This window comes from Mercenaria mercenaria, chromosome 18 (genome assembly GCF_021730395.1).
Source record: "Mercenaria mercenaria strain notata chromosome 18, MADL_Memer_1, whole genome shotgun sequence".
Classification (NCBI taxonomy): Eukaryota; Metazoa; Mollusca; class Bivalvia; order Venerida; family Veneridae; genus Mercenaria; species Mercenaria mercenaria.
This window is the reverse complement of record NC_069378.1, coordinates 20731038-20747208: the sequence shown is the minus strand read 5'-3', so window position 1 is coordinate 20747208 and position 16171 is coordinate 20731038. Positions and strand designations below refer to the sequence as shown.

Below are 16171 nucleotides of genomic sequence, written 5' to 3'. Positions count from 1 at the left end.
TTAAGCGGTTCAAAGTCCTTGAGATTTCTATAAGCAGTCTATAGAGGGGAGACAAATCGATAATTGCATTGTGTGTACATTAATATGCATAGATTTGAAATCATAATATTTGTTGTGGAATGATTTTATTAAACTTCGTGGTTTTCTGCAAACTCAAGCAAACCGGGTCTGCTATTATTTTGCTTTGTTACATTCTGTGCTTCCAAACATTTTCGTAACTGTCACAACAATATTCTTTAAATTCCGTATGTCTCCCCTTACGTGGGTTCAGTATCAATATATTTCCTGGTCTTTCAGAGTCATGGAGTCATTCAATATCTGTGAATTAGAATTCCATTAAGCCAGTGTTTACATGTTGTATTGTATAAATTGATGTACTGTTTTATATGGAATGGAAAATAAACGGGTTATTAGATAACTCAAAAAAAAGCCAGTGCTAGAGGACATGAGGGGTGTTGCATTTTTTATACCTCTCATTAGCAGACTCAGTCAAATTGAACCTGTTATTATTACGCTTTGTCGCGTTTTATACTTCGAAAAGATCTTGTTATAGATGTTTATAGCTATAACAATAGCATCCTTTAAGTTCCTTGTGGTGGCCGTTTAATGTCTCCCCTTACGTGGGTTTAGTATTAATACATTTTTCTGATTCTTTGGGGACGTGGAGTCATTCAATATCTGTGAAACAGACTTCAACTGAAGCCTGGGCTACAGGGCATGAGGGGTGTTGCAATTTTCATTACCTCTCAGGAACTGAATCAAATCGAGTCTGCTATAAATTTGTTTGGTAGTGTTCTGTACTTCCATAGGATCTTGTTTAAGATTTATTAACTATCAAAACAGCAGTCTTTAAGTGCCGTGTGGTGACCATAAAACAGTGTTTATAGATCTTCAAATTCTCCCGGATCATGGAGTCATTCAGTACCTGTGTAACAGAATTCCACTTAAACCGGCGCTAGAGAGAATGAGAGGTATTGCAATTTTCATTCCCTCTCATTAGCAGGCTCAATCAAATCGGGTCTGCTATAATTTTGCATGATTGCATTGTATGCTTCCCAATGATGTTTAAGATATTAAGATATTATTTTCAATCCACAAATTCTAACCCCAAACGAACTGCTTAAATTCCCATTCATAAATGTTCAAATCTAGAAACCCACGAATTTATATCTCCATGAAATAGCTGTTTTGGCTAAAACCACATTTTGTACCCACGGCATTAAATGGTTTTACAGTGTCGGATATATATATATCGTTTGAAGACACTTAAACAAGCTTATTGAAAAGGCTGAGCAATACGTTTTTATGCGATAATAAATGAAAGGACAAACAACCCTGAATCAGTCATGTTACATTTGTGCCCTGACAAAATGCGTTATGACTTCAAGTTTGGACCAGATTCGTTAAAATCTGTAGGAGAAGTAATTCGAAAAAGCTGAGTGTTGCGCAATACGCATGCGCAGCATTCTGTAAGATTCCGTAGGGTTATAACTCCTGGACAGGATAAGGAACATTCATAGTGATATGTATCTATAAGACTTGACAGAAAATGTTGAAAATTTCAAAAGGAGTTATCCGGACAAGGCTTGTATTAGTACTGCGCAATGCACAGCATTACACAAAAGGGCAATAAAACGGACAACGCTCATCTATGTCCTGCCAAATGCGGGCAAGTTTCTTTATAAGTGATCTATTTCTGTAACCTTGGGACAAGTTCCTTGAAAGTGTAAAAGGAGTAATCTGGAAAAAGTCTTCAGTAAGGACAGGCGCACTGACCGGCAAATAAAGGGAGGGGGAGTTGGGAGGGGGAGAGGGGGTGGCAACTCCATGCACTAAAATGTTTCTGGGTGCATAATAGTAAAACATTTCAAATTGGGCTGCAATAACAAAGCATGATATACACATAAATACAAATCAATCGAATTCACATAAGGGGATAACTTTGTAACTACAGGACTTAGCCTTCCATCTCCACACACCCGACGTATGTTTATGAATAAGCATACAATGTTCAGCTTTGTCATTTGAAGGATTGTACAGAATCGGTTCTCCATCTTTCCAGTTCATGTAACCGTCAGATACTGCGCTTCCATCTTGCCACAGAAAAAATTTCGCACTTGCATCAGTCGTGGCTCCCAGCCAAACACTTCCATTTTGTGCTATAGTGTAAAATTTACAAAAGGTTAAATTGAACACTAAATGCAACGCATAACGTTACATGAAATCAGTAATTAAGTAATTAGCCTAATGTTAGGATGTTACAACATAACACTGAAGAAAGGTCGTGAGAATTTCATTCAGTGTCGGAAATTAACTCTTACGGGTACAGTAAAATTGAAAATTCCACAAAATTTGCGTTGATACCAGTGAGAAAAAAATCACAAGAAATACAATTTTGGGAAATGTCAGGGAAGTGTAGGGCGAATGTATACTTAGCACTGCATCATGTGACATTTTCAGCCTGCTGATTTGATAAAAACGAGTAAATTCCGGTTTCAGGACACTAAATTTTGAGGCAAACTTGAAAGGCCAAAAATGCACATTTTGCAATTAGTCGTCCGCAAGAATGCTTTAAATATAAATATCTCTAAGATAAATGTACCTTTTTTCTTATAAAAAACCGTACCCGGGCCACATTACGAAACTGGCCCCATTCACTTAAACAAATACTATGAGTCTACAAACCGGAGAAGACGCTTGTCTCTATGAACTGTTCCTCTTCTTGTGACGTAATGATTGCCAAATATCCTCCAAGATCGTTGCAATAATTCTGCAATTACAATAAAATGAAAATGAAATAACAAGCCGAAGCCGAAGCTGTGTTCCTTAAATATACCAGTGTCAACGCTTTTGAATTTTACATTCAGATACATAGGTCACGGGCTTCGTTTCCATGGTAACCTCAATTCAATTCAAGAAACCACAATTTTCTACTGAAATTTGAACAATTTTAGATCTTAGTTTTAGTATGTAAGTAACAAATTATCAATGGAACCTGAAAAACAGGTATTACAAATCAAACTGCTTGACTTTTTATTTGAAAATGGCCGTAACAAGTAACAAAAATAACAATAATGCTGAAATAATTTTTATGAGTCTTTTGCTCTGAATTATAATCAATATGTTGCTTCTTTTATGTAGTTATATTGAAATGTTATGCGGAATGTAAGAAAATGGATGATGGTAACCAATGTAATTTGGAATATAGCTGGGTGAAAGGTTACTTGTTACGGCCATTTTCAAATAAAAATCTTTCAGTTTGATTTGAAATACCTATTTTTCAGTTTCCTTGATAGTTTGTTACATATATACTAAAACTAAGCTCTAAAATTGTTCAAATTTCAGTAGAAAAGTGTGGTTTCTTGAATTGAATTGATGTTACCATGGAAACGAAGCCCGTGACCTATATATCTGAATGTAAAATTCAAAAGCGTTGACACTGGTCTATTTAAGGAACACAGCTTCGGCTTTTTATTTTCATTTCAACAATATCTATGAGAGTAATAGCAGCATGCTGAACGATTTTTCCATGAAAAATGCCAGACGAAGGGTACTGCTGTTAGTATATTAAGCTGTGAAATTTGTTTTAGTAAATGCAAATAACACGAAAATATAACTTACGTTAGAAATAATATGTTTTAAAGCTACATTAACAAGAAAAATAATTTTATTCAATATTTTTTATAAGAAATTACGACAAAGAGCAAGATATAAGCTATTTTAAACATCTCTGTTGCCATGGTTACTTTAAACTTTAAGAAAAATAGGGTACCATGTAAAATGCTTGGTATTTTGCTAATAATATTACTCAAATATTCCATGTTGGTCATTAACAGAATTGCACTGAAGCCGTCGAAAACCCCGTTTTTTATACATAGTTGTTTAAAAATGAGAGAAAATGCGTTACCATGGAAACACGAGCCCCGCGACATATATATTTTAAGCTTATAATAGAAAGCTAACACGCATACAAGTAAAATTATCAATCATGCAGACTTCTATGGATATCAGTGAAACTAAAATACACTGAAAAGTGTTAAATATCCGTATTTTCCTTCTTCTTTCAATATAAAATACCGTTGGAGGGCCATGTTCTTCAAACCTGGATAATAACTGAACTTGAAGAGACAGAGATAAACTAATTGAGATTGTAGCAGTTAAAACATCATATTACACGGAATACAAAAATTTGCTGCGGTTCAACTAATTTGAATTTACCCTGGTAACAAGGTAACCTACCTCCTTAAGGATGTACGAGCGTTTTTTTTTTTTTTTTCAAGATATCCGCCATTTTGAAAATGTTCTTCGAATATTGCTTTTTAACAAAAGTTGTGCCAAAAATTAATGCTAAATAATTAAAATATGGCTAAAATGTACCATTTAACCAAATATATTATGCTTTTTGCGAAAAACAAAATCCACCCGTATTTTTGGCTGGCATTTGCCTAAAATTAACGTAGAAATTACAATGGGGTAGGGTAGGTTAATTTAGATATCTATTAAAGTAGATCAGGTTTGGTTTCGATATTTTTCTGACTGATACATATAATGTTAAGCTATAAATAAAATTAAAGTTTTCAAGATAGCACTTTATATTATCTAGAAAATATAAATTAAAACAAAAAGAACAAAAAATATCAAAATTCACCACTTTTTAGCAGTTTTTTCTTTATAAATCTCTTAGATGCACGGTGACCCTAACTTTTTTCTTTCCATTTTGAAGCATTTTTGTGTGTCTTTAATGCTGCAAAATATTTTAAAAATCTTAAGGTCAGAATTTTTGTGTAGATCTAATTACGTTTTTCCCATTGAAAATAATGTGGGTGGGGTAATTATGTCAACATGTAAAAATTAAAGAGATTTCTGAGTGACATTTATGCTTATATAATACTGACATCACTATATATTCATATTAACCTGTAAGACCTGAAATCCCTATAAGATTAAGTAGGAGATTATATGTTTTATATAGTACCACCATTTTTCTAATTTTACAAAATTTCAGAAATGCTTAAGCAGTGAGTAAAACGAGTTCGGTGACCTATGTTTTTTCTGCTCTTGTTTGTCTTAGAAACTAATGTTCTTCAAGATCACAGGATATGAAAAAATTCTGAACGTTAGAAAAAATTCGCTCGTACATCCTTAAGCAAATTCTAATTCAAACAACAATGAAAGTTATATAACTAACAAAAGAAAAGATAAACTACCTTAGCATCTGTCCAAGGCATTCTTTTCAAAACCAGTTTGTACGCTGAAATTAAATGTTCAGTAACATTTATTTATATTTAGAATTGACTGTAGTTTTGTTTGGTGATATATTTTTGCACATTATATATAATTAAATACTCGTTGCTGTGACGAAGTATTCGTCAAAGCGGCGTAAAAACTGAGCGCAATACTGCCAAACAAGATCACAGGTGGCAGTAGCGTACCTAGGATACAGTATGGGTCCATGAGCCATATACACTTAATTGTTATGTTTTCTAAGGAGAAAAAATGCAAAAAAGTCATTTTGAAATTTTTTGCCCCTGTGACAATGAACCATTAGAAAGGTGATCATGAGCATTTTGACATGTACATGGCTTCCAGGTCCGTAATTTTTTCCAAAAAGTATGTCTTTACAAATGGTTGGCCGTCTTTTGGGCAAGTGAATACTTGATGTGTTTTAGGGGGAAGACTTTGGTGCGGAAAATGTGTGGGATTTATTCGTATAGAGAAAAAACTATCGTTTGTACGCCGTTGTTCGCTCGCTATGTGTAAAGGGGTTGCAACTGGGCGTTGAAGAAAGATTTTTCTGAAAGAGTATTCACTTGCTCACAAGACGGCCAACAATTTGTAAAGAAATATTGAGCCGTGCCACAGGAAAACCAACATAGTGGGTATGCGACCAGCATGGATCCAGACCAGCCTGCGCATCCGCGCAGTCTGGTCAGGATCCATGCTGTTCGCTAATAGTTTCTCCAATTCCAATAGGCTTTAAAAGCGAACAGCATGGAGCCTGACCAGACTGCGCGGATGCGCAGGCTGGTCTGGATCCATGCTGGTCGCATACCCACTATGTTGGTTTTCTCGTGGCACGGCTCATATATTGTTTGAACAAAATTACGGACCTGGAAGCAATGTACATGTCAAAATGCTTATGATCACCTTTCTAATGGCTCATTGTCACAGGGGCAAAATAATTTCAAAATGACATTTTGGCATTGTTTTTCCTTAGAAAACATAATATTTGTGAAATATTTAAGTGTATATGGCTCATGGACCCATACTGTATCCTAGGTACGCTACTGCCACCATTGAACAAGATATGGCAATCTCCTCAATTCGAGGTAATAATGTGGAGGAAAACAAAGGACGTGAGTGACAAAGAAGATATGGCGAACGCCTGGATTCGAAGTCATACGAAGAAAAAAATATTAAGGACTCTTGTACTTAAAGTACCAAACATACTAATCAAGATATGGCGATAGCCTCGATTCCAGATAACATTTAGGTAAAATTATCGAGAAAGCCCTGCATAAATAGAGATGCAAGTGCCAGTCAAGATATGGCGATTGCCTCGATTTCAGATAACATTCAGGTAAAATTATCGAGAAAGCCCTGCATAAAAACTTAATTAGGAATGCAAGTGCCAGTCAAGATATGGCGATCGTCTCGATTCAAGATAATATTGAGATAAAATTATCGAGAAAGCCTTGCATAAAAAGGGATGCAAGTACCAGACAAGATATGACGATCGCCACGATTTCAGATAACATGGAGGAAAATATATCGGGGAAACCTACATAAAAAGGGATGCAAATGCTTGTCAAGATATGGCGATCGCCCCGATTTCAGATAACATGGAGGAAAATATATCGGGGAAACCTACATAAAAAGGGATGGAAATGCTTGTCAAGATATGGCGATCGCCCCGATTTCAGATAACATGGAGGAAAATATATCGGGGAAACCTACATAAAAAGGGATGCAAAGGCTTGTCAAGATATGGCGATCGCCTCAATTCCAGATAATACGAAGGGATACATATCGGGCTATGTTTGTTAACCTTACTACCATAATTGTTAAGGTTTTCAGGGAAGGAAGCAGGATTTATTCTGAATTTTGAGAATATTGTTATTATTTTTCTAAAGACAAGCATATTTTATATGAAAAGTCATATTTAAGTAATTGTTTATTACAAATTTAGAAATATTTTTTCCTCTAGATTGAATAGTTTTCTTAAATAAACATAACTTGCTTTTGAGCTTAATTAAACATCTTAAAATAATCGTTTAATGAAAAAAATTGTAAAATCAATTTATAACAACAAAGTGTTTAATTGCTAAAAGTCATATTAGAAACTACCCTCATCAAAATGCTTCATGACAATTTGCCTACATTTAAACAGATATTAAAATAAAACAATAGAATTAATTCGACAATATCAAAGACTTACTCTGTCGCCTGAAATATTCTGTGCCGCTAAGTAATGGTGCAGTATCACTTGTCAAAAACCTGTCCTGGCAGCCAACACAGCGCATGCCAGTTATATGGCGAAACACTCCATAACACATGGACGTTTTGGAACATTTCAATGCACATCGCGCCAGACTTACATTTTCTTCGTAGTCAAAAATGATGTGATCAGCTGGGCATATATACCCTTCTATAACCGACTTATATTTTGTAAATTTCGTAACTTTATTACCGACAAAGCCATTACAAAATGTCCCGTAAACAAATAAGTAACAGAGACCGAAAGACAAAGTTGTAATCAGCATGATGACGGTTTAGTATTGAATGCTTCAGAATTAATGTTCGGTCGAGGGTTTTTTTTTGCGCATGCGTTTTTGCCTACTTTTTATGCTAAATGTTAAACATCATGGTGGATAGCAGCCTGAATTCAAAGTACGAAAAGGCTGTTGAGCTGTGAATGAGGCTAATGATACCATGCAAACAGCTCAGCTATGACAAATTTACAGTATATGAAATATAGAGGGTTTGATATACCAAGCTATGGCACTTAGCGGAATCATCTACCAGTATATCTAAGAGAAGTATGTAAGATTGCTTCGGACGAAACTGAATGAAGAAACAACAAGTATGTCATATTTTGTCTTTGTAATTTTGTTACCGAGTTGGTAGGACATACAATTGACAATATGTGCACAACGTTATTTATTTATTCTAATGAGCTTTTGGCTAATTAGAAAATGAGAGCTCAATTATTGTTGAGCAATGTGACCTTAACATTTGTTGCAATAATCCTCAAGCCAGTAATGGTCATTAGCTGAAAGCAGGCAGATATCATATCATATGTACAAAGTTTAACTCTTACCCTGCTATTTTTTATAATGGACTTGTCCGTCTTTCAGTTTGGACAGTACCATTAACTGTTAATAGGGGTGTTTGTTAAAAAGATACTGACTAAATGGCGAACACTGCAGATCATGACCAGACTGCATGGATGTGCAGACTGGTCATGATCTACACTGGTCGCAAAACAGAATCAATGTTTCCAGCATGATGTGGGTTAAAGCGTAAACATGGACATTCTGAAGTTATTGATCGAAACCCGATCATTATTACATTTACCTGGGACCTTTTGACAAAAAAGCCATTTGAGTCATATACTGACTGCAGGCAAATGTATTAACCTTTAGCTTGCTGGCGGAAAGTGATTTTGCCTTTGAGACGTGCAGACCAAGATAAGCCAGGGCGTCTGAGCAGGCTGATCTTGGTCTGCACTGTTTCCTATTCGGTTAGTAAATTTTCAGTGAACTTCCCTTTGAATAATAAGTGGTGCTGCCCAAAGTAATTGATGGACGAGTCCATTTTAGAAACTTAGTCGGGTAAAGGTTAATATAAAGTTTGATAGCTGGAGGACCAATATTATCAAAGGTACTGAGTATACCGACTGAACAAACGGTCAAAATGAGCAACGCAATTTATCTGTTCTTTCAAGGATGAAAATAAAATTAATAGAACACGTACGGATTAGTATTATCATTGAATCTGCAAAATGTATGCCACAATAACAGGTGATTTATGGGTTGATTGTTACTAATTAAAATTTAAAATATTACAAAAAGGATACAGGATGCTATTAGTACATGGATATATATAATTAATATCAACACTTTTTGAACTTCAATTAACACAGAAGCATTATTACGGTGAGTTACAAATGGCGATCCCTTTTTCAGATTAGTTCTGACTAAAAGCATCTATGGTCTGTTAAGATAAATAAAATATTTGAAAGAGCTTTCATGTTTAGATAAAAACGTATATGGTAATATGGTAATTATTCATGTATATCTGGTTTGGTTACGATCAAGATTATGGTGTATGTTTATGGAGATCAAAGCTGGTAAAACATACTTAATGGAGGTAATATGTATTCCTTAATGCTGGAACAATTACAAATGTATGTACTGGGTAATCTGCAGACATTACTAAAGAGAATTGATTTTCAACAGGTCATGTACCACTAGTTCAACGAATTGAATGCAAATAACCGTAACACTAGGAGCTGCTTGAGTACAGGCACGAAATCTTTTTCTATTATTTGGGTTAAGCGCTATCTTTAAAACTGTTTTTTTTTTCTATATAATGCTTTCAACTCCAGAATCTTACCCCCAGCCCGGTCACAATTCCTTCAAAGATTTATCAGAATATTCTGCAATTTTTATTTTAATTTATTTTTTTTTGTATATTTCTGCTTCTGTATATCCATAAAGACAGCAGAAAGTTGATATGAATGTGAAACTTCTAAAAACGAGGTACAAGAGGATTTTAGAAAAAAATTGACACTACGAGGGTCATCCAATACGTTCTGATAATGGTCTTATAGTGAACAAATTGTAACAAATAGTGTCATACCTGTACTAATGATATTCAAAAATGACGAAAACAAGACGATGCGTTGATGGCAAGACCCGTTATTCAAGATAACATGATCAAAGATGACGAAAACAAGACGATGCGTCGATGGCAAGACCCAGACACGTAGCTCAAGATAGCATTATCAATGATGACAAAAACAAGAAGATGCGTCGATTGCAAGACCCAGGCCCGTGACTCAAGATGATATTTGTGATCAAAGATGAAGAAGGCAAGACGATGCGTCGATTGCAAGACCCAGATCCGTAGCTCAAGATCACATTATCAAAGATTACCAAAACAAGACGACGCGTCAATGGCAAGACCCGTAATTCAACATAACATTATCAAAACTGACGAAAACAAGACGATGCGTCGATGGCAAGACCCGTAATTCAAGATAACATGATCAAAGATGACGAAAACAATACGATGCGTCGATGGCAAGACCCAGGCCCGTGGCTCAAGATGACATTTATAATCAAAGATGACGAAGGCAAGACGATGCGTCGATTGTTAGACCCAGATCCGTAGCTCAAGATCATATTATCAAAGATGACCAAAACAAGACGACGCGTCGAGTGCAAGATCCAAATTGAAAAATAATGTGATAGCAGTTATTATTCTTAATACTGGTTTAATTTTTAAAATATCTAGACCACATCTATTGTGCGTTTCTAGGTTTTAGTTATAGTCATTGAGTAAATGTTAATGATATGTTGTAATGTAATAGTTTCAATGTTACATCATTGTATGTTGCTGTTTATTAATTTGTTTTGTTTCCCCGATTTCTGCCATGAAGTAAACATCAAAGTCCTCCAAACTTTAAAAGTTACTACTAAAATATCCTTTTTTTAGATTCTAGAATCGTCCGGTACAATTCTTGAATAGTACATGAAGTCTTATTCATAGCGATTGATTGTTCATATGATTCTAGCGATTCTTTGATAAAACACTTATAACGAAAAAGGGAGGTTTTGCATGGCGTTTAAATCATGTAGAAAATCGAATGATATAAAAATCTACGATCAAAGAGCACAGTTAGGGTTGAACCATCACAAAATGGAAACAAAACTAATAATAAATGACAATAATGCATCTACAGTCGTTCAAACGCTCGTTTAAATTTTATCCGAAAATATCGGTAAAAACATTGGTCTGATAATGTGTAATTTAAAGGACAAAATCAAACAGAATGCGCTGCTTTTATGTTAATTCCCATGCGGTGCTTCAAATTTACTTATCGCACCTTCCACTTAACCGGTGTACTTTTTTGTAAGGTTGGCATTTTAAAAAGCCCGGTTAAAGAATATTGCCAGTGCTGAAAAGTGAAGACGACGTTCGATGCAAGAATTTTCAGTCAAACAAACACAAGTTGTAAAATCGGTTAAAAATTGAGTTCCATGTTGTAGTGGTGGTATATGACATAGGCCTAAGTTTCGGCAAATTTTGTAATGCTATTATTTCATTATGCAAATGCTATCTTAATGTCAAACATAGATCTGTCATGTGATGATGGCAAAAAAATGCAATGAATGTAAGAAAAATAGCTCTACAGAGCAAAAATAAAATAGAACTATTTGAATCCGACATTATGTGACAATTTTTTCGCGCCATTTTCCTATTGAGTGTCTGTATACCGTAGGAAAGCCGGGCACTTCCTGTTTTTGGAAGTGTTGTTTTCATGGAGCTAAATCCTATATAGTAATACTGTCTCGCCGCCCCGAGGCTAGCCGCAGAATACGCAACTGACCCGTGTTATTTCGGGTTACATTATACTAATTCAATTCCTTCTTTATATAATAAAAAACATTGAAATCTTGACACAACAGTTTCAGTTTTTGAAACATTCAGTGAATGTAGCCTGTGATTGTAATAATAGCCCGGAGAGTCTTCTCAAAAGTGAAAATGAAATAATCAGATGTTATATATATTATGACACTTTCCAAAAGAAACAAAGTGAATTTCGACAGCTTTTCCATAGAAATAAAATTCCGGTTCCCTAGCCTATGCACGGTAATTTGGCTAGAGAACCGGTCCCGGACGAATAAGTTCGCTGTCTAGGGAACCGATTCCGGTTCTCTAGCCACTACCATTATGGCAAATAAGGAATAAGAACTACTGACTTCCACAACCTCAGTTTTATACAATCTCGCAAGACATACGTATGTTTTTGACACCACAGAAAATGACATGAGACGACCGTCAGCTTTTCCAGAAGTAAAGAAAATACACATTTTCTTTGGTCTACATTCAGGGTTCACACGCAGGTGTCACCCTGTCAAAAAGTTTGTTGTTTTTTGTTTTTTTTTTTGGTTTTTTTTTGCTAATGGGGAGTAAGTTTTCAGGACTTTCTGACGATTTGAAAATAAATGGGCGTTAGCACATGACAGGTGCGGAAAGGATATGAAAGTGCGCAAGGTTTTTTACAGGAATAAGGAAAGTAGTGTTTCTTTTAATCAATACTAAGACATGTATCTTGTGTTTGTCAACTATATTGTAATTCAAGAAACAAATTTTCTACAGTTCAGATATTTTTCTAAACTCTAACATTGCAATTACTTGACGATTTGCTACTGGTGTCTGCAATTTACTCGACTATTTTGCCATATACATATTAAGCAGTTACTGATATTTACCTGTCAAATAACAATATGAATTGTTGTTTCTCTGATCCATATGGAAAAGTTAGCAGTTACTTGCGGAGAGCGGCTTGGCCCTGAGCAGAATGCAGGAACGCTGGTTGGGTCGACAGAAATACTGTTGAAAAACGGCGCTAATCCCAATACAGACAAAGGTACTCTGTTTGCCATCTTTAGCAAAGTTTCTGATCTCTGTCAATATAGTTATATGCCTAGTTTCTTCACCTGTCATTGTACCGCAGTTCATTGTTACATTTTATATGTTATTCAGGCTATGCATACTTTACAGGTATTCAGGCCAGGTACACCTTATCTGACTATTCTGTTTTACATGTATTCTGACTAGGTATACTTATGTTCACTATTCTGTTTTTAATATATTCAGGCCAGGTGTACCTTAGGTTTCTACCCTGTTTTACTTGTATTTGGGTCATATATACTGTTGTTCATTATTCTGTTTTACATGTAATCATGTTAGGTATATTTTAGTTCACTGTTCCGTTTTACATGTATTCATGTCAGTTGTACCTTAGTTCACTGTTCTGTTTACATGTATTCTGACTAGATATACCTTAACTCACTGTTCTGTTTACATGTGTTCAGGCGAGATACACCTTAACTCACTGTTCTGTTTACATGTGTTCAGGCGAGATAAACCTTAACTCACTGTTCTGTTTTACATGTGTTCAGGCGAGATATACCTTAACTCACTGTTCTGTTTACATGTGTTCAGGCGAGATACACCTTAACTCACTGTTCTGTTTACATGTGTTCAGGCGAGATAAACCTTAACTCACTGTTCTGTTTTACACGTATTCATGCCAGGTGTACCTTAGTTTACTGTTCTGTTTTTACATGTAAATAGGCCAAGTATACCTTAGTTCCATGATCTGTTTTACACTTATTCAGGCTAGATATATCTAAATTGACTATTGGTATTCACTTTTACATGTATCCAGACCAGGTATACCTCTGTTCACTATTCTGTTTTACAAGTATTTAGGCAAGGTATACCTTAGTTCCACATTCTGTTTGACATGTATTCAAGCTAGGTCTACTTCTGTTTACTTTTCTGTTTTATATTCAGGCTAGATGATCTTTACTTACTGTTCTGTTTTACATGCATTCAGGCTAGGTGTGCATATGTTCAATGTTCTGTTATACATGTATACCTCTGTTCACTATTATATTTCACATGCATATTTTAGTTCACTGTTTTGTTTTACAGGTAATCAGGCCAGGTACACCTAAGTTCACTGTTCTGCTTTACATGTATTCAGGCCTGGTATACTTTAGTTCACTATTCTGTTTTAAATGTATTCAGGCCAGATGTACCTTAGTTCAATGTTCTGTTTACATGTATTCTGACTAGATATACGTAAACTCACTGTTCTGTTTACATGTGTTCAGGCGAGATACACCTTAGCTCACTGTTCTGTTTACATGTATTCATGCTAGTTATACCTTAATTCAGTTCTGTTTACATGTATTCAGGCTAGTTATACCTTAATTCACTGTTCAGTTTACATGTATTCAGGCTGGATTTACCTTAGTTCACTGTTCAGTTTACATACATTCAGGCTGGATTTACCTTAGTTCACTGTTCAGTTTACATACATTCAGGCTGGATTTACCTTAGTTCACTGTTCAGTTTACATACATTCAGGCTGGATTTACCTTAGTTCACTGTTCAGTTTACATACATCCAGGCTGGATTTACCTTAGTTCACATTCTGTTTACATGTATTCAGGCAAGCAGACATTTAGCAAGATCAGGGTACCAAGAAAACTCACACTGAACCGAAGACCTCCTCTCAAATTCAGGTCAGTAGAAAGCCTTTAATTCAACCACATATGTAGTGTAACACATAATGTTCAATATTACACATATGTATCTACATAAATGTGATTTCAATAAATAAAATAATAATCAAACTTAATTCAGATTCTCATTTCACCCTGATGGCAAAAGAAAAACCAAAAGCAGTAATTTAGTTAACATTATTTTATTTCATGTAACTTGTCAGCAGATCAACATTAAGCAAATAAACTAGAAAGTTTTTATGATTGAACTATTCTGCATTAGAATTTCTTTAAAAAATATACAGCATATTGTCAACTTAATCCGGTTAGGCCAGAATTTTACAAAAGGAACAAGAGCTGTCACTAATGGTGACAAATGCCCCCTGCAGCACCTTGACCTTTGACCTGGTGACCCCAATCAGTAGGGGTCGTGTACTCAATAAGTACTATCAGCATGTGAAGTTTGAAGGTCCTGGGTGCAGTGGTTCGAGAGTAAAGTGCCTTCATGCAAAAAGTAAATGTTGTGACGAAAGAATTAACGGACGGACAGTTGAAAACTAATATGCCTCCCTTTGGGGGGCAAAAATATACACGTCTGGTCATAATACTGAAATTATCTATTATACCTTTAAAACATACAAAAAAAAGTTCTTTTCTACGACAACAGAAACCCTTAGAATTATATTTATCTTATATAAAGATTTAGCAAAATAAAGCAACAATTCACAAAATTACTGAGCCGTGCCATGAGAAAACCAACATAGTGGCTTTGCGACCAGCATGGATCCAGACCAGCCTGCGCATCCGCGCAGTCTGGTCAGGATCCATACTGTTCGCTTTCAAATCCTATTGCAATTAGAGAAACCGTTAGCGAACGGCATGGATCCTGACCAGACTGCGTGGATGCGAAGGCTGGTCTGGATCCATGCTGGTCACAAAGCCACTAAGTTGGTTTTCTCATGGCGCGGCTCTACTAGTTATGGCTTTGGTGTCTATCTTGTAAAGAAGAAACTGCATAGAATTTGCCAAACATACACAACCTCAACATAACTGTCCTAACATTCAAGTTTTCAGTGATGATTAGTCTAGTATCACCATTGACAAAATTGTCTGCATAAAATGTCTCTGAAAATCTGCTACTGAAAATATCAACACCGACATTTTCTATAGCCTATTTTATCAATGTTTTGTCGCTATGCACTTCTCAAGATATACAAGTAAAATGAAAGTTTGTTAGCATCAAAAATAACTCATTTCAAATAGCGTGTTCCAGAAAGTACAATACATTAAGTCGCAAAAATCATTTTAGACAGATGGATGAACAGATGGTCCGTCAAACGGACAGACAGACAGACAAACAGACAAACAAATTCACTGACAAAGAAAATCAATATACCTCCACTCAACATAGGAAGACATGAGCCGCGCCATGAGAAAACCAACATAGTGGGTTTGCGAACAGCATGGATCCTGACCAGCCTGCGCATCCGCGCAGTCTGGTCAGGATCCATGCTGTTTGCTTTCAGATCCTATTGTAATTAAAGAAACTGTTAGCGAACAGCATGGATCCTGACCAGACTGCGCGGATTCGCAGGCTGGTCTGGATCTATGCTGGTCGCAAACCCACTATGTTGGTTTTCTAATGGCACGGCTCACTTAACTATTTTATTGAAAAATTAGCATAGTACCTGTAGGAATAGCATCAAAGATTTTGGCTTAACTTTGACATCACTATTCACACAAATGTAAAACAGTTGTGTCGAAGGTATAAATTTACATTCTTAATATAATTTCAAAACCAAAATTTCAACTAAATCTCCAAACACAAAATCATAACAGGGCCTGATAATCAAATCTAATCT

The 16171-nt window shown here is 35.6% G+C and overlaps 1 protein-coding gene across 1 annotated transcript; it reads right to left on the bottom strand.

The window, feature by feature from the left end:
- Positions 1–480: 480 nt before the first annotated feature.
- LOC123538971 (hepatic lectin-like) lies at positions 481–7766 on the bottom strand. The gene is made up of 4 exons (XM_045323412.2): positions 7439–7766; positions 5208–5251; positions 2686–2770; positions 481–2159 (listed from the first exon to the last, which is right to left on the bottom strand). The coding sequence occupies exons 1-4, from the start codon at positions 7761–7763 to the stop codon at positions 1915–1917; spliced, it is 699 nt and encodes a 232-aa protein (XP_045179347.2). The 5' UTR covers positions 7764–7766; the 3' UTR covers positions 481–1914.
- Positions 7767–16171: the final 8405 nt, after the last annotated feature.

Excerpts from the sequence above, each read along its gene's own strand:
- LOC123538971 (XM_045323412.2), bottom strand. The coding sequence starts at position 7,763 with ATGCTGATTACAACTTTGTCTTTCGGTCTCTGTTACTTATTTGTTTAC. Across the intron at positions 5,252-7,438 it reads AGAATATTTCAGGCGACAGA|CGTACAAACTGGTTTTGAAA; the intron begins GTAAGTCTTTGA and ends ATTTAATTTCAG. Across the intron at positions 2,160-2,685 it reads AGAGACAAGCGTCTTCTCCG|CACAAAATGGAAGTGTTTGG; the intron begins GTTTGTAGACTC and ends TTTACACTATAG.